The sequence below is a fragment of the Heterodontus francisci genome, chromosome 37 (genome assembly GCF_036365525.1).
Source record: "Heterodontus francisci isolate sHetFra1 chromosome 37, sHetFra1.hap1, whole genome shotgun sequence".
Lineage (NCBI taxonomy): Eukaryota > Metazoa > Chordata > Chondrichthyes > Heterodontiformes > Heterodontidae > Heterodontus > Heterodontus francisci.
Genome location: NC_090407.1, coordinates 25,946,756 through 25,974,141, shown reverse-complemented (window position 1 = coordinate 25,974,141; position 27,386 = coordinate 25,946,756). Strand labels below are relative to the sequence as shown.

At 45.3% G+C, this 27,386-nt stretch overlaps 1 protein-coding gene across 2 annotated transcripts in view; it reads right to left on the bottom strand.

Moving 5' to 3' along the window:
- LOC137352193 (rootletin-like) overlaps positions 1-27,386 on the bottom strand; it is an 84,359-nt gene that overhangs the window by 30,522 nt on the left and 26,451 nt on the right. For both annotated transcript variants that reach the window (XM_068017384.1, XM_068017385.1), the window contains exons 14-29: positions 25,870-26,052; positions 25,583-25,727; positions 21,449-21,595; positions 20,667-20,897; positions 20,316-20,509; positions 16,670-16,797; positions 15,773-15,942; positions 15,083-15,262; positions 14,039-14,173; positions 13,312-13,455; positions 9,996-10,234; positions 9,529-9,688; positions 7,432-7,599; positions 5,937-6,321; positions 3,930-4,150; positions 33-153 (exon numbers count right to left, since the gene is read on the bottom strand). In XM_068017384.1, the coding sequence (XP_067873485.1) occupies positions 33-153; positions 3,930-4,150; positions 5,937-6,321; positions 7,432-7,599; positions 9,529-9,688; positions 9,996-10,234; positions 13,312-13,455; positions 14,039-14,173; positions 15,083-15,262; positions 15,773-15,942; positions 16,670-16,797; positions 20,316-20,509; positions 20,667-20,897; positions 21,449-21,595; positions 25,583-25,727; positions 25,870-26,052 (2,951 nt within the window). The remainder of the gene's footprint in view (positions 1-32; positions 154-3,929; positions 4,151-5,936; positions 6,322-7,431; positions 7,600-9,528; positions 9,689-9,995; positions 10,235-13,311; positions 13,456-14,038; positions 14,174-15,082; positions 15,263-15,772; positions 15,943-16,669; positions 16,798-20,315; positions 20,510-20,666; positions 20,898-21,448; positions 21,596-25,582; positions 25,728-25,869; positions 26,053-27,386) is intronic.

Below are 27,386 nucleotides of genomic sequence, written 5' to 3'. Positions count from 1 at the left end.
GCACAATAGGAGAGATTAGCTGTGGGACCAACCTTCCTCACACTCAGCCAGTGATTTCTGCAGCTGCTGTAGGCGACAGTTGACATTGTCCCGATCAGACTCCATCTCTCTCAGCTGTCTGCTCAGGTTAGAAACCTGAATGCGCGCTTCGTCCTGTGGGGAAAGATAGCACAATTACCTGGAGAGACTGCGTGCTGAGGACAACCCCTCGGGAAAGAGGAGCACTGAATAAACAAATGATGATTGAGTTTGAATACTACACTCAGCATAATAACAGGAAATACTTGGAATGCATGGCAGGTCGATCAGCTTTGGAAAGGTGGGTGAATGTTTCAGCTGTTACTCTTCATGGCTATTCTGATGAACAGGCTTACTTGAAATGTTATCCTATCTTTCCCTTTCAGATATTGATGAACCCGTTGTGCGCTTGTAGGGGTAGATTTTTCATGGCACCATGTGGGTCCTCAACGTCTGATTCTCTGATTGCAACTGCCATTCAACAAGGCTCTGGGCTCAGTGTGCAGTCTCACAATTTACCCTCTCATGTTTTCTTTTCAAATTTCCAATGGGACTTTATGACCGACCAAATCCCATGGCCTGCAAGCTTGACTTGCCTCTTTATGGAGGCCCTGCCAGAACTGCATTGCTGAGACCTTTCTTACAACTTGCAATGCAGTATTGTTGGATTGATTTTCCACACAATATCATTTCTTCCCCCTGTTTTGCGTAAGGGCGGCTAGACTTCTGGGTTTCAACTGGATAGTGTTGTTTTGGGGGGTGTCCGCCAATAACTGACAGCAGGACAGTAAAATGCTGGTTTTGGATTGCTGTGTTTAAATGCACACAAAGCGAATAGGATGATCCACATTCAGATACGCATGAGCTGGTTTCTGTTTCATGTGGGTGCATGATGATCATCAAAGCCTGGCTGTCTAGATTTTTGCTGGGCAAAGGATAGCAGCCCTATTCCCACCAATCAGCACTCACTGGCAGAAGATAGGCTGATCTTGACTGATTCGCTCATTCCCTAATGATCTGAAGAGAGAAGAATTGCTCTATATGTGAGAACCCTTTGTAATAAAGCACATTGGCTCACCAGTATCCAAAGGGTAAGTCTTAAAATATCTCCCCTCAGCTAACTTCACTTTATACGCACAAGGTTAATCGTTCTTCCATTCTTACTGGTGAATGATTCCCCCTCTTATTCTTAGCCGTGAGACTATTTTGGCTTCCATTCTTACCTGTGGGAGTGTTCTGTACTCAGTAAGAGAAAGGGCCATCAGGACCCTAAGGGATTCTATAATTAGGGTGATAGATAGCGTCCTCTGCAGTCACGACCGAGGGTCCCGAACTTGAGGCTGCTGCAGAGGAATCTGGAAAAGGATGGGGGTAAATCCAGTGTCGTGTCCATGTTGGGACAAATGACAGAGGTAGGAACAGGGAGGAGGTCCTGCTGAGGCATTATCAGGAGTTAGGAAATAGATTAATAAACAGGACCTCGAGGGTAATAATCTTTGGATTACTGCCTCAGTCACATGTAAATTGGCATATAGACAGACCGATCAGGAGAGTTAACATGTGGCTAAAGGGCTGGTGTAGGAAAGAGGGATTCCTTTTCATGGGATGCTGGCACCAGATCTGGTATAGGAAGCAGGTTTTAGCGATGGGATGGGTTCCACCTGAACTGGAATGGGACCCGTGTCGTAGTGGAAAGAGTAAATAGGGAGGTGATAAAAGCTTTAAACTAGTAAAAAGTGAGAGTGGGGTGGGTATCTACAAGAAATGAAGCAAGCTTGAATATAAATGAAACAAGAAAGGGGAGAGACTAAATTAAGGGAGGCCAGAGAGTAAACAGAGTTATAGACAGGTGTGTGAAAAGATGAAAACCTTATATTACTGTGGGCCCAGTTTTATATTGAACAATCTTTAATAAAAATAATAAAGATGGGAGGACCCAGCATGGATCCTTATGGCACCGCACTAGTGTCCAGACCCCCTCTGGGAAGAACCCATCTTTCCATTTGGTCCTTTAGTCAATTTGCTATCAATCTCACAGCATGACCCTTGACCTCACAGGACTTAATTTTAGCATATATTCCCTCGTGGCATCATATTGAAAGATTTTTGGAACTCAAGTAGATGGCATCTATTGAATTCGCCCATCTACCACCATAGTAACGTCAACTAAGTGGATCAGGTTTGTCAAACATGACCTCTGTTCTCTGAAGCTGCATTGTGTATCCCCTGTCAAGCCAGAGTTTTCTAGGTATTATTAATAGCATCCCTCATGATACATTGCATTAATTTCCCCATTACAGATGTTAACACTCACTGGTCTATAGTTGGCAGATTATGCTTCAAGTCCCTTTTTAAAATCTACCTCCCTGCAATTATCCAGCACTCCTTTGGTTCTCAACAAACTATTAAAAATATTTACTAGCTCATCAGTCACAACATCAGCCATTTTCTTTAGTCCCCTGGGCAAAATTAAATTTGGCCCTGGTGCTCTTTTCCACCCTGAGCCCCTTTAATTTAGTTTGCACTGTTTCCCTGGAGCAACCCAGTGGAGGTTCAGTTTTACCTTCTATCCAAGAGCCAGGGTCCAGCCCTTGCACATCTTAGCATAGATACTGAGCATCTGCTGGAGCTGTGCCCTTGTCAGCATCTATAATCCTGCCTGAGTCGCCAAGGTCCTGTGTCTTTTCCAACTGACCTCTGATTCCTAATATAAGCGAAAATGCTTTCCCATTACAGTGACTCTGTTCAACATCCTCCTTTCTAGATGCTTTCTACACCGTTCACCAACCAATAGTCAAGTACTCATTTTAAAAGCCACAAAATAGTTACATACCAGGCTTCCAACCTCATAGAATCATAGAAATTTACGGCACAGAAGGAAGCCATTCGGTCCATCGTGTCTGTGTTGGTGGAAAATATCTCCCCAAGCTAACCCCATTTTCCAGCTCTGTAGGTTAACCTGTAGGTTATCCAAGTACTTTTTAAATGCTTTGATGGTTTCTGTCTCCGCCACCCTTTCAGGCAGTGAGTTCCAGATCCCCACCACCTTCTGGGGGGAAAAAATTCTCCTCAACTCCCCTCTAACCCTTCTACTAATTACTTTAAATCTATGACCTCTGATTAAAAGACCAACCATTCTCTTTGTCCTGTCTCAATAAAACCTAGAAGTCGGAGGGTTGGAAAAGCTTCACAACAGGCTTCCATTTTTTGCCCATTTAACCCACGCCCCATGTAAAATTCCCCCAAGCCACAGATATTATTCCTTCCAGTGCCAGCCTTTATATGCTTAATTAAGAATTACATTGAACTTACAGCACAGAAACATTTGACTCTTTTGGTCAATACTGGTGTTTATGCTCCACACGAGTCTCCGACCACCTTATGTCATTTTACCCATCAACATATCCTTCTATTCCTTTCTCCCTCATGTGTTTATCTAACTGCTCCTTACAAGCATCTATGCTATTTGCCTCAACTACTCATATGATAGAAAATCCACTCTCTGGGTAAAGAAATTTCTCCTGACCGGATTTATTAGTCACTATCTTATATTGTTGTCCTTAGGTTTTAGACTTTTCCACAACTGGAAACATCTCTTCTGTATCTACCCTATTAAATTTCTTCATAATTTTAAAAACCTCTATTAACTCAGCCTTCCCTTTTCTACAGAAAAGAGCCCCAAGTCTGTTCAGTCTTTCTTGATAGTTAGAACCCATCAGTTCTGGTATCAACCTTGTAAATATTTTTTGAACCTTCTCCAATACCTTTAAGCAATCATTGATTCCATTCCCATCCTTAACCAACCTCACTCAGTACCCTTATTACAGATCTCGCACTCTCTGCCCAGGCACCTTCCATCCTTCCTTGGTCTCACTCAGTACCAGCGGGAGTGATCCCACTTCAATCCTTACCCGGTCCCTCTGTGTGTCTCTCAGCTCCTGAAGGAAATCTCGCAATGCTGCCCGAACTACTTCCGGGTCAATGTCAGCCACAAGTTGCTCGCTGCGGGTCGGGGAGAAGGAACGTTCAGGTGATGCAGGGCGGGATGCAGCGCTGCGCTCAGGGGTTCCAGTCCGAGGAATTGGGCTGCCCTGGCCCCCATCCACTGTGGTGCTGAAGGTGTTGTCAAAACCTGAAATCGCACAATACATGCAGATGTTGGTTGTGGCTCAATGGATAGCACCTTGCCTCGGAGACAGAAGGTTTAGGGTTCAAGTCCTACTCCAAAGAGTTGAGCACATAACCCAGGCTGGTACTCTAGTCCAGCATTGAGGGAGTGCTGCACTGTTGGAGGTGCCATCATTTAGATGAGGCATTAAACGGAGGTCTTCCGTCTCAGGTGGATGTAGAAGCACAGCAGGTAGAGTTTGACCCAGTGTTCTGGGCGATATTTATCCTTCAACCAACATCATAAAATACAGATTATATGGTCATTATCACATTGCTGTATGTGGGAGCTTGCTGTGCGCAAATTGGTTGCCATGTTTCCTACATTACAAAAGGGACCACACTTCCAAAGCACTGTGAAGCTGTTTGGGACATCCTGAGGATATGAAAGGTGGTATATAAATGCAAGCTCTTTCTTTCTTTACTGCTTAACATAATATTTTTGTCAAATTGTTTTCCTCTTTCTTCCAGCCACTCCTGAGGCCCTACATCAGGCTGCATGACTCATGGGCACTGAGCACCAGCCATTTTCCTGTCCAAGTGACCAACCATCTTTATCTATGAGCCCAGACAGTGAGTGGTAGTTGGCTATTCATCCACGGGGAACATCATATCAAGGCTGATCCTATTCTTGTCTAACATTCATGCACATGCACTTTCTTAAAGGAATTATTGGCTAGTGATCAAGAAAGGACTCTGGGCAAATTTTTTCCATTCCCTAACCCAGGAACACAGGGGCCGTGCACAGAGCCTCTACAATCACTCCAGCTGAAATCAACTAACTCAGCCCAAACATTGGAACTATGCCACTCCATGTGGTTCAGTGCCAGACTACTGACCACTGACCCACTGAGCCAGCAGGGCACTATTGGTAAACCTGAGCATGGCTCATTGAAGTTCAGCATCATATGAACAGGAGTTTTCATTTACCAGGGGTTCACAGGGAAGTTCATTCAGTGCTTTCTTCCTCTCTCACCTTATATTTAATGTTCTCATTGTTTTTAAGACTTTCTCAGGAATCTGATAATTCCGTTGTGTAAGCCACTGCTGGGAGTGGAACTGGGTGACGGCTCCTCTCACTGTCCTTATTGCCGTTCCTTCGCTTTGGTTGAGAGGGGAAATCCAGAAAATTAGAGTTTTGTTTCTAATATCAGATATTCTGAATTACAAATTTTTCATGACTTTCATATCTGTGCATATTTGGAAGATTCCAAAGCAGCTCCTCTGTTCATGACCTGAACTACTCACTAGTACATGGAGGATGATGAGGGTGCAAGACATCCTGAAATAACAATAGAAAAAGTATCGAGAAGCACACAGAAATAGAACAAGACTGGGAGGAGTCGGGAGGAGGGGAGGGAGACAAAGAGAGGACATTTGAAGAAAGAGAGAATGAGCTAGGAGGGTACAGACAGATAGAATTATGAGAAAGACGCAGGCATAGACAAGGGGAGAGAAAGGAAGCCAGACACCGAGGACACATACAGACACAGAAAGCAAGTGTAAGAAATTGCGATACAGACAGAAACTGAAACATAACACAGACCCAGACGTAGTGTGTGTGTATAAGAGAGAGAGCAAATTAGTGCGTGAATGAAAGAGAGAGCGACAACACATGAATTGATCTGATTTAAATTTTGTGGAGGAAGGTACTTTTTTCAAAACAAGGTCCATACTTATAGTTCAATTTGATTAAAATCCCAGGAATTGTGTCAGAAATCCTTCCTGAAATACGTGTCTGCAGTGTTTACCTTTTGTCGGAGACTGTGGTCTGTGGGGTGATATGCTGCGTCCACGGATTGTGGGACTCTGCATCCGTCCAGTTCGGCTGATTCCCAGCGTGCGGCGGAGTGCAGAATGCAGACTTCCCAGCTTGAACTCTACGTCCCGTTTCATCCCCTCCACCCGCGCTAGCTCAGCTTCCAATCCATTTATACGTCCGTCGGCAGCACTCAGCTTCAGGCAGAGCTCGTGGATCTCGCCGTGAGCTTTCTCCAGTTTCAACTCAAGGTTGCGTGCGTTGTCCAGAAGCTTTTTCCCGTTTCCCTGGGCTTCCTCCAGGCCCCCCAACAGCTCTTTCTCCCGGATGCGGAATTCTTGTTCTAATTCCGCCATCTTGCGCTGGAGGTTGGTCACCTGCAACGACAAGACACTCGCTGGAAATCCAAGTGCTGCTCAAGAGAAAAACCCTCGAAAGCTTCTAAAGCCTGGTCAATTTTCACTGAGCCCATGCACACCACCTTAATAACAGCAGTTTTGTTACTGGTTGCAATCCAGTTGATAAACCAGATAGCATCAGTTCCGAATAAACAAACAGGCTTAGAAGCCGATGGATGAGTGCGTTTATCTAGTCAGTTGCTGAGCCACACATATCTGGAAAGTCGTTCTTCCCATTCCCGGTCTGTGCTGGATGAACTCAAATGAGGGATTTCATGGAGTAAATAGGGAGAAACTGTTTCCACTGGCAAGAGGGCTGGTAACCAGAGGACACAGATTAGCAAAAGGGGAGATGGAGAGAATTTATTTTACGCAGTGAGTTGTTATGATCTGGAATGCACTGCGTGAAAGGGTGCTGGAAGCAGTTTCAATAGTAACTTTTAACAGGAAATTGGATAAATACGTGAACAGGACAAAAACAATGCAGGGCTATGGAGAGAGAGCAGGGGAGTGGGACTAATTGGACAGCTCTTTCAAAGATCCAGCACAGGCATGATGGGCTGAAAGGCCTCGTTCTGTGCTGTATGATTCTGACTTGGGTTAGTAGGGGTGTTACAATTGGCTTCAGCAACCCTGAGTTTTGGAGGTGAAAATTATTCAGAGTTCCTGCTCCTGAGCCCTGTTGGAAAATGCAGATTTGGGTGTCAGGTGAAGATAGTTTGGGTTTGGTTGTGATTTCCCTTCATGATCCAATAAATACCAGACATGGCCACTTTCAGGAGATTCTGGACCTTGTCCCAGATAGAGTGCCTTCAAGAGAGATGGGGAGAAAACTAACAGAAAAGGAGGAAGATTAACAAACCACCTGTTTTGTAACTTTTCTCCCAATTTTCCACTTCTGTTCCAAAGGCCCGTGACTGTCCCACAAGCACCAGAACTGATCAAATACACACAGGATCCTTTCTGAATTGCAAGGCTCAGTACAACACAGAGCAATGCATGGAATCACAAGTCATTGGGAGAAGTTTCACCCACTCTGTATTTGGGTCACAGCCCAGTTTGGTCTCAAGATTAAAATAATTTATTCACCTCTTTCCGAGCAGATTCCTTGCTGGCTTCAGTTTGCACTATTTTTTGCTTTAGTTCAAATGACTCGCGTCTGCTCTCCTCCTCTCGCTGTTCGTCCAGCGTCACACGAGCCTGAAGCTCCAGAACCTCCTTTTTCTTCTTTGTGTTTTCACTATCCAACATCTTCACCTAGGAGACCAACAGGAAACTGGTTACAGGAAAAAAGACCACATTACCTCACCTCACTAGATTGTAGGGCTTTATTGTCCTGGAGTGAAGGAACTTTGATGGAGTGCAAGAACGCTCAGCAATGGTCTATTAGGTCTTACTGCAGTAGAGGGCAGGACCATAGAGTGGTGCACTGCAAGCCCTACTGCAGAGGAGCACAGGACACCACTGAACTAAAGCACAGGGACTTAGTGCAGTGGCTACACATTCAAAGTATTTCATTGGCTGCAAAGTGCTTTGGGAGGTCCTGAAGTTGGGAAAGGTGCTATAGATATGCAAGTCTTTCTTTCATTGGTCAATGGAGAATTTAGGAATTAGACCTGACAACTGCAATTGGTAAAACCAGGAACGAAAAAGTGAAATAAAGAGAATTAACAATCTGAAATGGTATAATCATGATAATTCCAAGCCTACTCAACCTCCAGTATACACTAGTCAATCCTCCAACACTTGTGCAAGAAAACAGCTTGTAATATGACAGACAATTTGTTTCGTCTTCTTGTTGACTCTTTTCAACTGTGCTGGTGTCCTCCTTCATTTGAATTTCTCAATACTAAAAAATATCAGTAGCCAATTAACCAGATCACTTTAGCACTTCAACTCTGCCTGACAATTGACAAAACATTAAAATAAAATGCAGGAGCAACAAAGAACCCCTGCTGGCACAGCTGAGCAGGGCAGCAAGTTGGCATTCAATCCAAGCATAGGTGAATGTGGCACTGATCTGTCACTCAATCCAAGCAAGACTAAATGGGGCATTAGGATGGCATTTAATTCAAGCATAGGTAAACAGTTTACTGGGTTAAGCATTCAATTTGAACAATGATAATCATGGCACCAAGCTGGAATTCAACCTGAACAAGGCTAAGCAGAATACCCAACAGGTGAAGGACCACATTACAAGTAGCCTGAGACTCAGAGGGTGCAAAAAATTTAAATCACAGGCTGGACTGATGACAGTGGGATATGACAAAAGGATTTTTCGGAAAAGTAAGTAGCCACTGAAACCCAACAAGGCTCTGCTTTTTTCATATGTCCGTGACATCGACCCACTTTACATCATATCCCGTAATCCCTTTCTCTCTCTAGAAATGTGCCTTGAACCTATTTATACAGCTGGCATCAACATTCCTCTCTGGTAAATGATTCCACAACTGGATTACACTTTGGCTGTAAATTTCTATCAACTTTCTCAATCATAACTTCCTCATTTGTATTTACTTATGTTATTTTGGTATTTGAACATTTCTCCAGCTTTGAACTATTTGCCTGGATCAATTTTATCAATTCCTTTCACAATCTTGAAACTTCAATAGGTCACTTCTTTTCAAAAGAAAACCCGATGTAGAATAAATGCTCAGCCCATGATTCGCAACATAGTAAAGATCGTCTCACAGAAGGTGGCTGGTGAGCAGTATACCTGCTCATTTTAAACAGTTTATCTTACTGAGATTTACAATGAGACCCTCTAAACTCCATTAAGTATCTCTGCAATGAGTATTCTATTTTTATTTTTTATTTAGAGATACAGCACTGAAACAGGCCCTTTGGCCCACCAAGTCTGTGCCACACATCAACCATCCATTTTATACTAATCCTACATTAATCCCATATTCCCTACCGCATCCCCACCATTCTCCTACCACCTACCTACGCTAGGGGAAATTTACAATGGCCAATTTACCTATCAACCTGCAAGTCTTTGGCTGTGGGAGGAAACCGGAGTACCTGACAGAAACCCACGCGGTCACAGGCAGAACTTGCAAACTCCACGCAGGCAGTACCCAGAACTGAACCCAGGTCGCTGGAACTGTGAGGTTGTGGTGCTAACCACTTGATTCTCATGCCTTTTCCTAAATTCACCGCATTGAACATCTCGACAGTTATTACCTGTCGGCGCAGGTCTTGAAGTTCACGCCGCGCTTCCAGGCGGGATTTCTCGACCTCTCGGAGACTCGCTCGAAGATCTGCTGATTCCTTCTCGCCGTTCACCTTCGCGTCCTCCAGCACAGACATCTTCTGTTCCTTTTCCTCATTGGCTCGTTTCAAACTGAAAACACAACAGATTATAAGATGCAGGAGTCCCCTCATTAACAGCTCCAGCAGCCGAGTGCCATTATTGGTTTCTCTCCTCTCCTGAAGGTGCTGTGTCTTGCTGGGGCACAGCTCCAAGGGCACTTGCACCCCTCGCCAACTTGGGCGAGGTATCAGAAGTTGCCGGCACACATGGAACCCATACACCAGGCTCGTCAACATTTTCGGGAGAGGCAGATAACTGGAGCCAGAGAGAAAGTATATTTGTACTTCTTAGTCAAACACTGGCAGGAACATTTGGTCGCACCAACACAATTTCGCACCTGATTCTTTCGCTATCTGTTTTCTTGATGTTGAATCTCAGCTCCTCGTTTGATTGCTGAACTGCCTCCTTCTCCTTCACTTCGTCAGTCAGCGAACGTTTCAGGTCCATGATTTCTTTGCGCTGCACCTCCTGGGTCTCCTGCTGCTCTCGGATCTTACGGTGAGCTTCGATTAGGTCACGCCGGATGCTATCACGGGCGTCTTCAGCCATTCGAAGCTGTGTCTTCAGCTCCTCCACCTACAAAGGGAAGTTGGCACATGGGTTAGCTCAGATAGAGACTGGGGCCTCAGCTGCACTGCCCACTTTCTCCTTCTTTCCCATAGTTGCTACAACTGAGAACATTCAGAACTAGCTAAGTTAGCCATAGTAATGGCTCATGGCCAAATGCACTTCATGGCATGATGCGGAGCCAAGAAAGTCATGAGTGCAAACCCTCTCTTGTGCTGAATAACTAACCTCAGTAGAGACCCAGAATTAGCCTCAGTGCCAGTGGGCTTGAAAATGGAAAACAATCAGCCAGAGTTCTCACCCCTCATCCTGACCCAGCAATTGTAAAGTGCAGGTGTTTGGATATTGGGTGAGGTCAGGGTTGGCTTTGACACTGATTTCTCTCTAATTCATTGAGCAGCTATCAGTAATTTAGTATCCTAGCTCTAGTGTGTATAACGACGGCTTGGCTGAGGTGCTGGAGTCCAGTTATCATATCTGCCACTGTTCCCCAGCAAGAGTCAGGGCCTGAAGGAGAGGAGGGAAGAAAATGAGTTAAAAAGAATGGACTGATTCACAACAATAATGGAGAATCAAAGTAAAGGTGTTAAGAAATCAAAAGCAAATTCATCTGCAGCAGTAAAACATCCTCCTTTCAGTTATAATGCAGGGTCATTCAGTTGTGACGCTAAGTACTGAAGGGCATCAGTGACTAAAATGAGGCACGGACCACAGAACAGCAACTCGCCCCTTCGTACCACCTATACGGCCTTTTCTGGAATCTCCATGAAACATCCCAAAGAGTGAGCAGCATTCAAAACTGGGATTAAATCTCAGTCAGGATTTGAACACTGTAAGCAAAAATGTGAAAAGGATTGCCAGACTTGGTTGCTAAAATGAAGAGAGTGTGGCAACATGGATAGGAAGTAGATTAAAGGACAGAAAAGAGGGAGTAGTGTAAGTGGGTGTTTTTCAGACTGGAGGGTTGTAGAGTTGGGACTATTACTGTTCTCAATCTGTTTTTGTAATAATCTGGACCAGGGTAAAGGGGACACAGTACCAAAATTTGCAAAAAAACATGCAAAGCTAGGGTAGCTGTGTAAAGGACTGTACACAACTTCAGGAGGACATAAACAGGTTAGTAAATTCAGCACATGGATGTGAGATAGAATTAAACAGAGCAAAACGCAAAAGCTTAAAAAAAAAAGTCGAGGAGCAAAGATGCTTAACAAGAACAACTTGTATTTATATAGCACCTTTGATGTCATAAAACATTCCAAGGCGCTTTACAGGAGCATTAATAAAGTGGAATTTGACACCGGGCCACTTAAGAGGATATTAGGGCAGATGGTCAAAAGCTTAGTCGAAGAGGTAGGTTTTAAGAAGTATCTTAAAGGAGGAAAGGGAGGTAGAGAGGCTGAGAGGGTTAGAGAGAAAATTCCAGAGATTAGGGCCTTGGTGGCAATAGTGGAGCAATTAAAATTAGGGATGCTCAAGAGGCCAGAATTAGACAAGTGCAGATATCTCGGAGGCTTGTGGAGGTGGAGAAGTTTACAGAGATAGGGATTTATATACATAAATCTTCAAAACTTTGAGGGAAAATGGATAAAGATGTCAAGAAAAGCATAGGGTCCTAGGTTTTATATGTAGTGGTATAAAGTACAAAAACAAAGACATAATATTAGATTATACAAATTGTCAGTGAGGTCAAAATTAGAACTTGTGTTCAGCTTGAAGTTTCCGACTTTAGAACAGATGTCAAGGCCACGGAGAAGATGTAGAAGTGATCTGTAAGAAGACATCAATGATGAGAGGTTTTAGTTATGAAGAGAGGTAAAAGAAAGTGGGGAGCTTTCCACTAGAACAAAACATATTAAGAGAAGTTTCTGATTTAGGTGTTCAAAATTAACAGGACTTGAATCAGGGAAATTTGTAGAAACTATTTCCACTGGCGGGTGAATCAGTAACTAGAGGACAAAAATTTACAAAGACAGAGGAGGTTATTTTATAGGCAGAGTGTTTATGAAACTCTATCAGAAAGAGTGGTGGAAGCAGAATTCATAGTAGCTTTGAAAAGGAAAGTGGCTAAATATATATATTTTTAATTAAAGGGTATGGGGGGGAAGCAGAGGGATGGTATGAAGCTCTTTCAGACAGCCAGGACACAATAGGCTGAATGGCCTGTTTTGCGTAGTATAATTCTGCGATTCTACATGGTGAGGATACTGTGGGCTGAATTTTGTTGAGCTCCCAATGTCGGGCTCTGTGGCCGAGGGGGCTGGAAGATTGCAGCGGCCTGCCATGGAGCCCGACACCGAGATTGCCGGGCCTGATCTTTCCGGCAGTGGCGAGGCCCTGTGGCGGCCCCTCCGCCGCTCGGCGACGGGACCCGACTTTAAATATTTAAATAAGCCTCATGAATTTATTTACCTACAATTCCCCGCGATCTTACCGGCTGTCCGGGATCTTCCGTGCGACGGGCAGCACACACGCGCCTTCACTTTCCCGTCCAAGGAAAGCTGGTGCCACCGAGGTGGGGAAGGGGGGGGGGAATGTAGGATTTTTAGTGAAGTGGGGGGGGGGGGAAACGGGGGTCAACTCTGCATTTCTAGTGTGATGGGGGGGGGGGGGGCGGGGGAAGGGGGGAGTTTTGCACTTTGGCAGTTGAGGGGCAGGGGGAAGGAAGTCAAATCTTCAATGTAAGTGTTTTGGTGGGGGGGGGGGGGGTTGGAAACAGGGTGACCATTTATTTGCAGTGTATTGGGGATGGGGGAAACGGGTCAGAAATTTATTTACAGTGTAGTGGGGGGCGGGTATGGGGTTCAACTCTAGTTTCTGTGCAGGTCAGGCAGCCCTTTCAAAATGGCGCCTGCACAGAGGCAGCTGACCCCATTCATGGCGTCGCTGAGCCATCCCCACCAAGTGATTGGGGGGTGGGAGGGGACCACCTGCCTGGTGTATTTAAATGAGCCGCCACGTGCTAGATCGTGGCAGCGTGCGGACCGCCATTCGTTTCTCCCGGCGGCGGGAGAATAAAATTCAGCCCTATGAGTGGAGAGGCTAGCTGGGCCTACATGCATGTTCCCCATTCTTTTGATTATACAAACCTCTCGGAGTGCCGCTTCACGCTGTTTCATCAGGTCCTTGACCTGCTCATTCTGGATCTTGATCTCTCGCTCATGGGCAGTGACAGTTTCTTCAAACTGGGCATGGAAATTCTTCAACTCCGATGTCAAACTATTAATTTGGCTCTGCAGGAAGTGAAGGACAGGGCGGGTCATGGACTGAGTGCAAAGGACGAAGCAGAGGACAAACATTAGGAACCCCACACTTAGCCTTCCCAGAGACACAGAATCCCAAGCCCACTCTAACCAGACACAGAATGACAAATGGAAATCATGTTGAACAATCCTTTCCTTCAGCATATGTAAAACATGAATAAACTCTCGCAATTGGATACACTATCTGAGCTCCAAATAGACACCCATTCACTGCCTGTCCTTCCTTACCCACTCACTGTGTGTGCTCCTTACTCATAATATTCAAATCAGTAGCTTTGTCCCATAAGTGCAAGGAATTCAACCTGTGTGGGTGTCCATGTTTGTGTGCTTGTCCCTGTATGTGTCTGTTTACGTGTGCATGTCCATGTGTGCCTGTGTTCTTGTCCACATGTGTGTGTATATACTTATGTGTGTGTGTGTGTGTGCGTCACTGAGCTAAGTTCAACACTGTGAAGTCACCAGCATTGCTGCCCTAGAATGACATTGTTTAAGCATTAAGTTCATCTTTCCAGCAGCCAACATTACTCAGCGAATGGAGACGACAATTACGCACTCGGTCCTGCTCATGCCGGCTGCCAGTGTCTCTTCTCAGCTGCTCCATATCCATTGAAACGATGGTGAGTTCACGCTGAGTGTTGGTCAGCTTCTCTGAGAGAATCGCCTTCTCCGACTCCTTCAAGGACAAGATCTGCGTAAGGGACCAAATCGTTACACTATGTCAAAGGAAGGAATCTGGAGCAGCCACTACTCAGTCAGGGCCTCTCAATGAAAGCAGCCTGGGGACAGGGACTGGTGGAACAATGGGTTAGACACAGGACTTTCAATCAGGACCTATGCTTCATATTGAGCCCAGACAGATGGGATGAAAACTGGCTGGAAGGCCCCGACATGAAACAATTAGGCTGTCTCAACCGAGTTGTTAGTGGACCTTTACTCACAACACCAAATTGTTTGTAATTTGGAGAGCATGACGGCATAGCTGGTGTGGGAATAGGAGTCACACTGGTGCAGTGGGAGTACTCTTCTGAAGTTAGGTCTGGGCAAGGAAAATTTTACTCAGCATCTAACCTGCACTCTGCCTGACCTGGGAGCACTTGAATGTTGACACTGGGTACATGAAAGGGAAAATGTTCCATTCCCCATTGAGCATTACATCCATCACTTTATAACGAGTTTGATGGCCACAAAAATATATTTAACAGGCAGCCTTAGCTTGCAGGTTTGGACCAGTTGAACTTGTACTGCCGTTGATGTTAGGTTCAAATGGTTGAAATCACTGAGCTGTCCTGAGTGAATCACAGCCACGTTCCCACAGTCTTCGGGAGATCAGCACCCTGTGTTACGAGTGGCTAGCTCCAGTGAGAAAATCATATAAGGAACAGAACACAGAGAAAAAGTCGAGGCCAAGCCCAGTAAACCCAGCAGCAACCTAACCGCTGGTTATTCCACACTGCCAGAGAGTGGCCATTGCCAGTGAACGCCCTACAGCCTTTACTCTTAAATGAATCCAATAACTGAGGGAGGGTCTGAATGGGTGAGTGTGAGCGGGTAGACTGATTTAGGAGTGGGGCTGTAGTCCCTGTCTTCTTTTCCCTACCTGCTGTTTCTCATTTTCAGCCAACAGCAGGGTCTCGTCCCGCTCCTGCTGCAGGGCCGTGATCTCTTCACTTAATTCTTCCTTCTCAGCTTCAAACCGAGCGCAGAGCTCCTCACGTTCCTGCTTGAGTTGATGGATGAGCTCCTCACGCTCCTCTTCCAGCCCCAAGCGCACAGTTTCCTGCAACAAAGAAATGGTTCAGAGCCCTCCCACACCATCATAGGGTTATCTATAGCTGTGATGTTCTAAGGGTAACGGTTGCCCTCTGGTGCTTCACCGAAGCAGTCAGTCCTCATGTGTGAACCTAGAGTGTAGGTGCCAGAAGGCTATTTGACTGCAGAGGGCATCACAGCAAAGCACAATCCTGTCTTCGCCTGCTGCCCGCCCCCCCCACGTGTACTTTCTACTGTCTGCGATAAGGAGTGGGAACCCTAGCTGACTTCCCTTCACTAGCCCATGGGTTATGGCTCATTACAAGGTCCCCAGCTGCCATCCAGCTAGCTCAGCATCCGACAGGGGATGGAACCACAGGTTGCCCTAACTGTGTGTCTGAGCATTTTCCAGTTCATACATAGTGAGGTTAGGTGAAGGCACTGGACACGTCTGCACCAGGACCAGCCCCTGGCTATTTACAACACTCCCAAACTAAGAAGGCCTCAGCGTACTCCCAACCACTGACCTCCCTGTTACCTTCTCTCGCTGCAGTCGATCCACGTCCTCCTCGTGGGCCGTCTGCTCGTTTTTCAGAGCAACTTGTGCTTCACGCTCAGTTTGGGAAAGTTTCTGCGCGAGGAGCTCCTTGTCGCGTTCCACTTTGCACAGCTCAACCTCCATTTCCTTCCGCACACGGTTACTCTCAACTGAGGCACAAACAGAATCAATCAAGGGTGACTGGTGCCGTTATTTAACAGATTGGGGCAGTGGAATGAGGAAAGGCAGTGGGACGGAGAATGTGGGCGAGGGGACATAGGATGGGGGCAGTGGGACTGCGACACCGGGACGAGGTTTGGGGCATAGGACTTCAGAGTGATAAATGCTTGCCTATTCCTAAATACGGAAGGGTGGATCAGGTGATTTTCCTCCCCCCCCCACACCCCCACCCTGGTTTTCTCCCCTCTTCTGAAGGCACTGACTCCTGCTGGACACAGTTCCATCGATGCCATTTGCCCTGTAGTACCTCATGTGCCTGTGAACCTAGACAGTGAGTATCAGAAGGGGAGTTGGCGATAGGAGGACATCAAAGCTGCGTCAGATCCTGCTCTGACCCAATATCCTCTCAGGCGAATCTCCTTTAGGGGGTCACCACACATCGATGAGAGGCAGGATCCCTTGGCTGCTTGCTTTCCATCCCTGACCCTCTGTTTTGAGGCCACTGGTAAAGCTCCAGCTGTGATATGCTAAACAGCCTAAACCTGGGATCTTCACCCGGCATCTAGCTCGACTTCTTGTGGGATGTTAAAAGTATCCATTGCAGAAGTGTGAGCATTGTGAGAGGGGGAGGAATTTACCATTTAATCACAGTTTTGCCCAAATGGGCCCAGTTTATACTGTTATTCTGCTGTTTCTATCCCCTAATGACGGCCTTACCTTGCAGAGCCTCTTTGGCCAGCAGTAACGTTTGATATTCTCCTTCAAGCTGCTCCTTTCGTGTCTCCAGCAGAGCCAGCTGATGCTGGGTATCGAACAGGGTGGTCTCCAGGGCCTCCTTCTCAGACCTGACAGGATGGGAGATACAGTCAGAGAAGGTGTGTGCGGCCATCAGCAACTTACATTGAGGAACAGGTTTTTGCCTTAGTACTTGTACTGACGTTTCTTGTGCTTGATTAATCACGAAAAGGCACAATTAGGCTGGGAAAGCGGTTATATTGGGGTTTGGGACAGGATGAAATCTGTCAGGTACAGCACAGGTCACGTGCACCAATATTCTCCAACAATATCTCTCAGAGAGCATGCTCCTCCATGAGCAGGCTTTAATTTTCAACCTTTTTGATGTTGAGTTCATTGCACCCCTCATTGTTGGATCCCCGGGTGATCTATGATTCTATGACGTGGAAGGGACTGTACAAGCCATAAGTGGAACCTTACTAACACTCCAGTGCAGTACTGAGGGAGGGCTGCACTGTCAGAGATTCCATCTTTCAGATGAGACATTAAACCGAGGTCCTGTCTGCCCTCTCAGGTGGATGTATAAGATCCCATGGCACTATTTCGATGAACATCAGGGAAGCTCTCTTCGGTGTCCCGGCCAATATTTATCCCTCAATCAGGATCACAAAAACAGATTATTTGGTCACCATCTCATAGCTGTTTGTGGGATCTTGCTGTGCAGGAATTGACTGCCACGTTTCCTACATTACAACAGTGACTACACTTCAAAGAGTACTTCATTGGCTGTGAAGCACTTTGGGACGTCTTGTGGTCGTGAAAGGCGCTATATAAATGCAAGTCTTTTTTTTAAACTTTAAATTGGCAAATCAAACTAACTGTTCACTTCCCAGAGTCATGTCAGAGAGTGTTACAGTGACAGTGTGGGATATATTTGAGATTGTTACAGTTAATGTGCCAGGTATATCAGAGAGCTCTATAGTGAGAGATGTGGGAGATATCAACGTGTTACAGTGAGGTTGTGGGGTATATGAGAGAGGGTAACAGTGAAAGTTGTGGGGTATATTAGAATGTTACAGTGAGGGGTATATCAGAGAGGGTAACAGTGAAAGTTGTGGGGTATAAAGAACAAAGAAAAGAACAAAGAAAATTACAGCACAGGAACAGGCCCTTTGGCCCTCCAAGCCTGCGCCGATCCAGATCCTCTACCTAAACATGTCGCCTATTTTCTAAGGGTCTGTATCTCTTTGCTTCCTGCCCATTCATGTATCTGTCTAGATACATCTTAAAAGACGCTATCGTGTTCGCATCTACCACCTCCGCTGGCAACACGTTCCAGGCACCCACCACCCTCTGCGTAAAGAACTTTCCACGCATATCCCCCCTAAACTTTTCCCCTCTCACTTTGAACTCGTGACCCCTAGTATTTGAATCCCCCACTCTGGGAAAAAGCTTCTTGCTATCCACCCTGTCTATATATCTCATGATTTTGTACACCTCAATCAGGTCCCCCCTCAACCTCCGCCTTTCTAATGAAAATAATCCTAATCTACTCAACCTCTCTTCATAGCTAGCGCCCTCCATACCAGGCAACATCCTGGTGAACCTCCTCTGCACCCTCTCCAAAGCATCCACATCCTTTTGGTAATGTGGCGACCAGAACTGCACGCAGAATTCCAAATGTGGCCGAACCAAAGTCCTATACAACTGTAACATGACCTGCCAACTCTTGTACTCAATACCCTGTCCGATGAAGGAAAGCATGCCGTATGCCTTCTTGACCACTCTATTTACCTGCGTTGCCACCTTCAGGGAACAATGGACCTGAACACCCAAATCTCTCTGTACATCAATTTTCCCCAGGACTTTTCCATTTACTGTATAGTTCACTCTTGAATTGGATCTTCCAAAATGCATCACCTCGCATTTGCCCTGATTGAACTCCATCTGCCATTTCTCTGCAATCTATCTATATTCTGCTGTATTCTCTGACAGTCCCCTTCACTATCTGCTACTCCACCAATCTTAGTGTCGTCTGCAAACTTGCTAATCAGACCACCTATCCTTTCCTCCAAATCATTTATGTATATCACAAACAACAGTGGTCCCAGCACGGATCCCTGTGGAACACCACTGGTCACACGTCTCCATTTTGAGAAACTCCCTTCCACTGCTACTCTCTGTCTCCTGTTGCCCAGCCAGTTCTTTATCCATCTAGCTAGTACACCCTGGACCCCATGCGACTTCACTTTCTCCATCAGCCTACATTGGGGAATATCAGAGAGGGTAACAGTGAAAGTTGTGGGGTATATTAGAGTGTGACATTGAGGGGTGTGGGGTATATTAGAGTGTTACAGTGAGGGGTGTGGGGTATATTAGAGTGTTACAGTGAGGGGTATATTAGAGTGTTACAGTGAGGGGTGAGGGGTATATTAGAGAGTGTTACAGTGAAAGTTGTGGGGTATATTAAAGTGTTATAGTGAGGGGTGTGGGGTATATTAGAGAGTGTTACAGTGAGAGGTGTGGGGTATATTAGAGTGTTACAGTGAGGGGTGAGGGGTATATTAGAGAGTGTTACAGAGAGGTGTGGGATATATTACAGTGTTACAGTGAGGGGTATATTAGAGAGTGTTACAGTGAGAGGTGTGGGGTATATTACAGTGTTACAGTGAGGGGTGTTGGGTATATTAGAGTGTTACAGTGAGAGGTGAGGGGTTACATTGAGGGGTGAGGGGTAAATTGGAGAGTGTTACAGCGAGGGGTGTGAGGTATATTAGAGAGTGTTACAGTGAGAGGTGTGGGGTATATTAGAGTGTTACAGTGAGGGGTGAGGGGTATATTAGAGTGTTACAGTGAGGGGTATATTAGAGAGTGTTACAGTGAGGGGTGTGGAGTATATTAGAGAGTGTTACAGTGAGGGGTGAGGGGTATATTGGAGAGTGTTACAACAAGGGGTGTGGGGCATATTAGAGTGTGAGGTGTGGAGTATATTAGAGAGTGTTACAGTGAGGGGTATATCAGAGTGTTACAGTGAGGGGTGAGGGGTATATTAGAGAGTGTTACAGTGAGGGGTGTGGAGTATATTAGAGAGTGTTACAGTGAGGGGTGAGGGGTATATTGGAGAGTGTTACAACGAGGGGTGTGGGGCATATTAGAGTGCTACAGTGTGAAGTGTGGAGTATATTAGAGAGTGTTACAGTGAGGGGTATATCAGAGTGTTACAGTGAGGGGTGAGGGGTATATTAGAGAGTGTTACAGTGAGGGATGTGAGGTATATTAGAGAGTGTTACAACGAGGGGTATGGGGTATATTAGAGAGTGTTACAGTGAGGGGTGAGGGGTATATCAGAGTGTTACAGTGAGGGGTGCGGGGTATTTTTTTTATTCTTTCTTGGGATGTGGGCGTCGCAGGCCAGGCCAGCATTTATTGCCCATCCCCTATTAGAGAGTGTTACTGTGAGGGATGTGGGGTATATTAGAGAGTGTCACAGTGAGGGGTGTGGGTCATATCAGAGTATTACAGTGAAGCTTCACTTATAGCAGATATAACCCATACCTTTTATTTTGTATTGAACAGCTTGGAGGCAGCTTCCCTTCATTCCCAACATCAAACTTGTGTTTGCACCCACCTGAGAGCTGCGCCTTCCTCTGCCAATACCCTGTTCTCACGCTCAGATGCTGTGAGCTGAACAGCAAGGTTCGCCTTCTCCTTGGTCAGTTCTTCCTTTTCTTTGGCTGCACGGAGCAGCAGCTCACTGTTACGCTCAATCTCACAGCGAACCTCAATCAACTCCTCATTCAGACTGTTCTTTTGTCGAGTCAACTGCATGAAAACAGAGGAGGAGTTTTGAATTTTGTCCCAAAGCTTACACATAGCACAACGGTTACTGTTTATTCAGCAGGGTAAGCATTACTTGCTGCCTAACTCTATGGAGTTGCTGATTATTCAGCAGGGTTAGGATTTATAATAGTTTCTCTACCTGTCCCAGCTGACCCAGCAGCTCCCCCTTTTCCCGCTGACACGTCATCAGGTCCTGCTCAAGTCTCTCACGGCTCTGCTCCACGATCTGCAGGGAGTGGTCCAGGCCGTGACGCTCAGTATGCAGGTCCAGCTTCTCTTGTTCCAGTCGGACCAACTCGTCGCGGATCGAGGCCTTCTCCTGTTCAACTTCTTTCTTCTGGCCCAGCAGTGTGGCCTTCTCATCCTCTAGCTACAAGACAGCAGAGAGTGAAAGAGCCTAACCAATGATTGGCGTGCACTAGATTACATCTCGGACTGCAGTTACTTTGACAACACACTAAATTAGCTCTTCCAGTGGTTCAGTGACGAGCCACACTGCCCTCTGTGGAACTGAACCATACGGATCAGAAAGGTCCAAGGTTTCATCACAGACTGGATGAGTTAGTTGAGCTCAGCTGTAGCAGCAATAGAGGTCTTGCAATTGGCTTTAACATCCCTTGGTTAAGGAAGGGAAGATAAGCTAGGCTTCCTGTGTCTGATCACTGCCCTGTGACGCTGCTGGAAAGAAAGTGTGTGAAGGGCTTGCATGGACAGAACTGAACTGGCCTGTGATGCAGTCCATAGCTGAATAGCACACTGTCACTCACTGTGAAGACTGGCACAAAAAGAATGGCCACTTTGGGCTGCTGTTCCTCTGGAACAGTACTCCAGTGAGACTCAGCACCTTTGGGAGAGGAGGGGGTGAAAGGAAAACTGGGTCGAGCTTGAGGCACGGCTTTCTGCTGTAAACTGCTTTGTTACCTCCAGGATGATTTTGTTCAGCTGCACTTTATCCTGGGCCAGCCCCTCATTGAAGGCACTCATCTTGGACAGAGAATCCCGGAGAGAAGCTTGCTCCGTCCTCAGCCTGTTCAGGATAAGCTCCATCTCGGCGTTTGCAGTCTCCACCTTGGAAAGAAAAAGCAGTTCCATCACTGTCTAACCTGGCAAAACCCAACAAGCAAAGTGTTCCCCACTTTATACTCGGGTTTACTCGCTGAAAACAGCAAATAGAGGAGAATATTCCATTTGATCTCTGTTCACCACACACACAACTTCAGACAGGTAACACCAGGGAGCATTCTGTCCCCTGGCAAGGCTTTTTCTTCCTTTATGTTTCGTGACATGTCTGACTGTGGGTTAGGGTTCTGCTAACAACAGTCTCTTTCCATTGCATCCAGGGTCACAGTTGCCCAGGGAGCACATACAGTTACCAAGTCGCTAGAAAATAAGAGACCAGCAAAAAACTTTTCCTGAATGTTTCACTGTGGTCAGTGTTAACAGTATATCAATTGTGTTTAATTATATGCAGATAGAGGGTGTTAATTGGGGTTTTATTCGAGCACATATAAGGAGACACTTACTGAGACTGGTAGGTGGGTTATATGTTTGTAATCTTTACTCTGTAAATCAATGTAAGACTGAGTAAATGGTTCCAGTGCCATCATTCAACAACTGGCTTTTTGGAATATAGCATGGTAGCAGAGGATGGCTGTCTAAAGGTGAAGGTTGGAACTAAAAAAGATTTTTCACACAGAAAACTGAAATCCTACTAGCTATTGTGGAAAATGGCAGAAAGCAAATGTAAATTGTCAGGGTGTGATTACCTTCCAATGTTCTCTGAGTCTGAACCATATGACCAGTGGAAGAATGAAGTGAATATGTGGGAACGGGTTACATCCCACCCAAAGAGGAAACAAGATATGGCCTTGGCAGTGTCACTTCCTACCAGAAGTAAAGTCAGAAGTAAAGTATTTTGTGAGCTGGATGCTCATCAGTTAGATACTGATGAAGGTTTGGATCTTCTATTAGAATTCTTGGGTAAATTAACAAGAAAAATTATCTATTAAATGCCGATGAGGCATGGTCAGACTTTGATCAATTTCGGAAAACAGATGGCAATGTAATGGAGGAATATATCATAGACTTTTACAGACTGTTTAAAAGATTGAGGAAATTCAATTTGGAGATCCCAGCTTCAGTATTTGCATCAAAATTGTTAGGTTGTGCTAGGGTGTTGCATATGGACAACTGGTTCTAACTGGGGTTCAGTTCTTGGAAAAAGACTCCCTGTTGGATCAGATGTCTGCTGCCTTAAAAAAATTCCTGGGGAGCAGTCATTTCCTGCAGCCTTAGTGGAACGAATGGGACATTCTGCTGTGACACAAAGAATAGAGGACTCAACGATTGCCGGATTTCAAAATGGTCCAGATACTGGACACAGGCATCAGTACAATGGAAGAGTTACAGATAGGCGGAATGAGGATGAAAGCACCTTGAGCAGATCTAGCTGTTACAGCAGAAGACAGAATTAGAACAGCAATAATAGGCAAATGAGTCACAGGAATGCCCAAGGTATAATTAATAGATACTCTGAGTCACACCTGAAGCATCACTATGCAATGAACTGCCCAAAGAGGAGAGGCAGGATCCTCAATGACACATAACACAGAGAATTCTGAGGCAGAAGAGGAAGATAATGATGAATGAGGAGTTTTAGTCCTGTGTTAGTCGCAGATTCATTCAGCTGTGCTGTGTTAGTGCTTGCACATCAACATTGTGTGGAACTGATTGGTTACAATGTTATCTGGATTCACTCAGTAGTGAGGGTTGACGCAAAGTTAAGGAATATAAAAGTACCACTTGCTTTAGGTTTGGTGATGACAACACATTGAAGTCACAAAAGAGAGTTGTAATTCCATGTAAAATAGCTGGGGTAAGCCAGTTCATCAGTACTGATGTAGTCTCTAGTGAGATACCTTTAATGTCGAGTAAACCTTCTATGAAAAAGGCACACATGAAACTTGACATGGAGCATGATAAGGCAATTATTTTTGGAAAGTCAGTGGATTTGTAATTTACCCAATCAGGGCATTATTGTATCCCCTTAACAAAAACCTGATGTTTCCCATCAGAATGTTAGAGAAATACTAATGGTAGCAGGTGATAAGAATCAGAGAGAAAAAATGCAAACTGTCTTAAAGTTACAGAGACAATTTGCTCACCCTTCTTGTCAAAGATTAAAAACCCTGTTAAAAGATGCAGATGTGGCTGAGATGTGGAAGAGTATACAAGGCTAATAGAAGAGATTGGTGAAAAGTGTGAAATCTGTAAAAAGTATCAGAGGATGGCGTCACGGTCCTATTGTTAGCCTTCCATTGGCATGTGACTTTAATGAGGTAGTTGCCATGCATTTAAAAGTATGGGACAAAGAGAAAAATATTTGCATTCTACATTTTATAGACCTGGTAACCAGATTTAGTCTTTCTACAATAATACATAGCAAGGACAAAAAGGTGATTATGGATAAACTCATGGAGAAATGGATAGGGACTGGACTTGAGGCACCAGCGAAGTTTCTGACTGATAATCAGGAGGTGGGGGGGGGGGGGGGGGGGGAATGTACCAAATACTAAGTTCAGGGATGTGTGAAAACATGAACATTATGGTCATGAATACCGCAGCAGAAAGGCCTTAAATATTTCTGATGAGTGAAAATGGGAAATGTTGCCCTTTAGCATGAGAAGTTAAGAAAATAAAAAGGGTTGTTAAAAGTACTTTAGCTGCAGAAACACCGGCTCTTGTGGAGGCAGTGGATCTGGGGTTCTATTTGTTAAATATTTTAGGTGTGATTCGGTATAAGGAACGTATAGAAGATAGCATACCCGTGGAATGTTCTGTGGGATAATGTACACTCTGCAAAAAGTGTGAGTGAAAAAAGGTTACGGATTGACCTTGCTGGCTTGAAACAAACGCTGGAGAGAAATCTCCAAAATTAAATGGGTAGATGCAAGTCATCAACTATCTGATGGTAGAAGCATTTCTTTTAGTAAAACAAAGAAATTGTTAGGGGTCCGAGAAGAAGGGCGTCTCGCAATGTACTGCTTTGTACAGAATATGGAATTTATCTTGATTTGTTTTGAAATGTTGTTTGTGCATGTTAAACTCTCAGTTTTATTCAAAGAGAAAGAAGAAAATCTGTTAATTGTATATCAATTATATGCAGGTGGTGGGTGTTAATTGGGGTCTTACTTGAGCACATATAAGGAGAAACAAACTGAGAATGGTAGATGGGTTTAAGTAAGGAAATATATGCTTGTAATCTTTGCTCTGTGAATAAATATAAGACTGAATAAAGTTTGGCTCCATTTTTATCATTCAACAACTAGCTATCTAGAGTGTAACACTCGGGGCCAAAATTTGATGAGTTTAGGAATATTTGAGAGATCTGGGCAATCACCAAAACAATTTTGGAAAATGTAACACAGGTCACCTATATGTAGGCCTCCCTTCATTGTAAAATTGTCCTTGGTGGATGGATCAGCAAGATTCCTGCTCCAGTATTGCAATCTTAACTCCAGTCTATGTGAAAGGTACCCTGACAGGCAAATTACAGAAAGACATAAAGTCAGAGGCTCCCCCAGTGCATTACATGGTAAATGCAACCCTGGTTTGTTTCTCAGCTGCATAACTCAGGTACATCCCAGAGTCAATTCATGGCTTGTGTTGAGTTGGCTGATCTCACCCAGGGCTGTACAACTGGGAACAGTAGCTCATCTTTACAGAGGAAAAATCAGCCCGGGTTCCTGCTCTTGTTCACTATTCTAAATGTCCATGTGCGTAGATATTGGCCGATGATTCGGCTCTAACTACAATGCCCCCTCCCCCCCCCACCCCCCAACTGTCACCTTCTCCACTCAAATGCTCTGGCAACACTCACTCTCAAAGAACACACATGAAGATTGGCTGTTTGGACACATTTCAAAGGACATCCGTGCCTGTGATAATTGTGACTTGAGTCGGCACCTTCAGTAGAGAAACTGAAGGAGAAAAATATCACATTCTCTGTATAATTATAGTCTGGCTGTGCAATTCCTCCTCATTTTCCAAGTTTACCTTGCAAAGTGCCTCTTCAATTCCAGCCTTCTCATTCTCCAGCACTTCCTTGTCCAGCGCGGCCTTGCTCAAGGCTTCCTTCACCAGTATCAACTCCTTTTTCATACTTGAGTTCTTTACTTCCATCTGTTCAAGCATCTTGTGGCTGATTAGGGGGAGGGAGGGGGAATGGGGGGGAAGCACACAAACATTCAGGAAGGTCAGGCCCCAGCAACCTCAGAGTGAGCTGCAGGCCTCACTTCAATTCTGAACTCCCTCCGCCCCGCGCCCCCCGCAGTCTCACTCACCCTCGCTCAATTTCTTTCTGTGCCCTCTCCTTGTCCTTCAAGATGTCCTCCTTCTCGTCCTCCAGGTTGTCTCGTTGACGCTGTAGTTCACTATTGGCCAGCTGCAGTTTCTCATTCTCCTGCTGTGCCATCTCAATCTGCTGTTGGAGGGACTGAAGTGACTTCTCCAAGTTTGACTTCTCACTTTTAGAAAGAAAAACCATTAGATAGACCAGGCTAATTAGATTAGATTAGAGATACAGCACTGAAACAGGCCCTTCAGCCCACCGAGTCTGTGCCGAACATCAACCACCCATTTACACTAATCCTACACTAATCCCACATTCCCACCAAACATCCCCACCTGTCCCTATATTTCCCTACCACCTACCTACACTAGTGACAATTTATAATGGCCAATTTACCTATCAACCTGCAAGTCTTTTGGCTTGTGGGAGGAAACCGGAGCACCCGGAGAAAACCCACGCAGACACAGGGAGAACTTGCAAACTCCACACAGGCAGTACCTGGAATCGAACCCGGGTCCCTGGAGCTGTGAGGCTGCAGTGCTAACCACTGCACCACTGTGCCGCCCATTTGCGGAGTTGCGGAGGGGCAGGACGGGAGAGGGCTGGGGGTGTAGTGAATCAGTTAAGGTATTAAATTAAACTATCGCTGTATTGCAGCTTCCACTTTTAGCATCAAAAAGTGGGAGAAAAAATTTGGGCCAAAGAAAGCTTGGTAGATTATAGAAATTCAGCAAAAAACAGTTTTTATTTGGAAAGAATAAAACATTTACTAATGGATGAACAAAAAGCATTGCTTTATTAATGAAGACAATTACTGACAGTCTGGACCAGTTGTACGAGGCACTGATACGGAGCTAACTCCCAGAGGTGAAGGGTAAGTGTTAATCCACAATGCCATATTTAATATATTTTAAAGATTTCAAATAGTGGGGACTTCAGTTCTGACCAGATATTAGGATCAACTTTCAAATGTAGATAAGGCCCAGGGCCAAAGTTCTGCAGTTTGGAATAAAGCTGCTCAAATCTCTTAGAGCAACAGCTGGGTAAATGGGCCTGCTCTCCAGTAGGCCTCCTTCGACAGCACCTCCAAACCTGCGAACTCTTCCACCTAGAAGGACAAGGGCAGCAGATGCATGGGAACACCACCACCTGCAAGTTCCCCTCCAAGCCACACACCATCCTGACTTGGAATTATATCGCCGTTCCTTCACTGTCACTGGGTCAAAATCCTGGAACTCCTTCCCTAACAGCACTCTGCATGTACCTGCACCAGACGGACTGCAGTGTTTCAAGAAGGCAGTTCACCACCACCACCTTCTCAAGGGCAATTAGGGATGGGCAACAAATGCTGGTCCTGCCAGTGACGCTGACATTCCATGAAATGAATAGAAAAACTCAGTAGGCCAATCCCACTGATCGACCAGTCGCTGAGGGTCTGCAGTTAGGTGGGTCCCTTTTTCTGTTACAGTGGAGGAATATATCCATTGCAGGACCTTCTCACCACTCTCA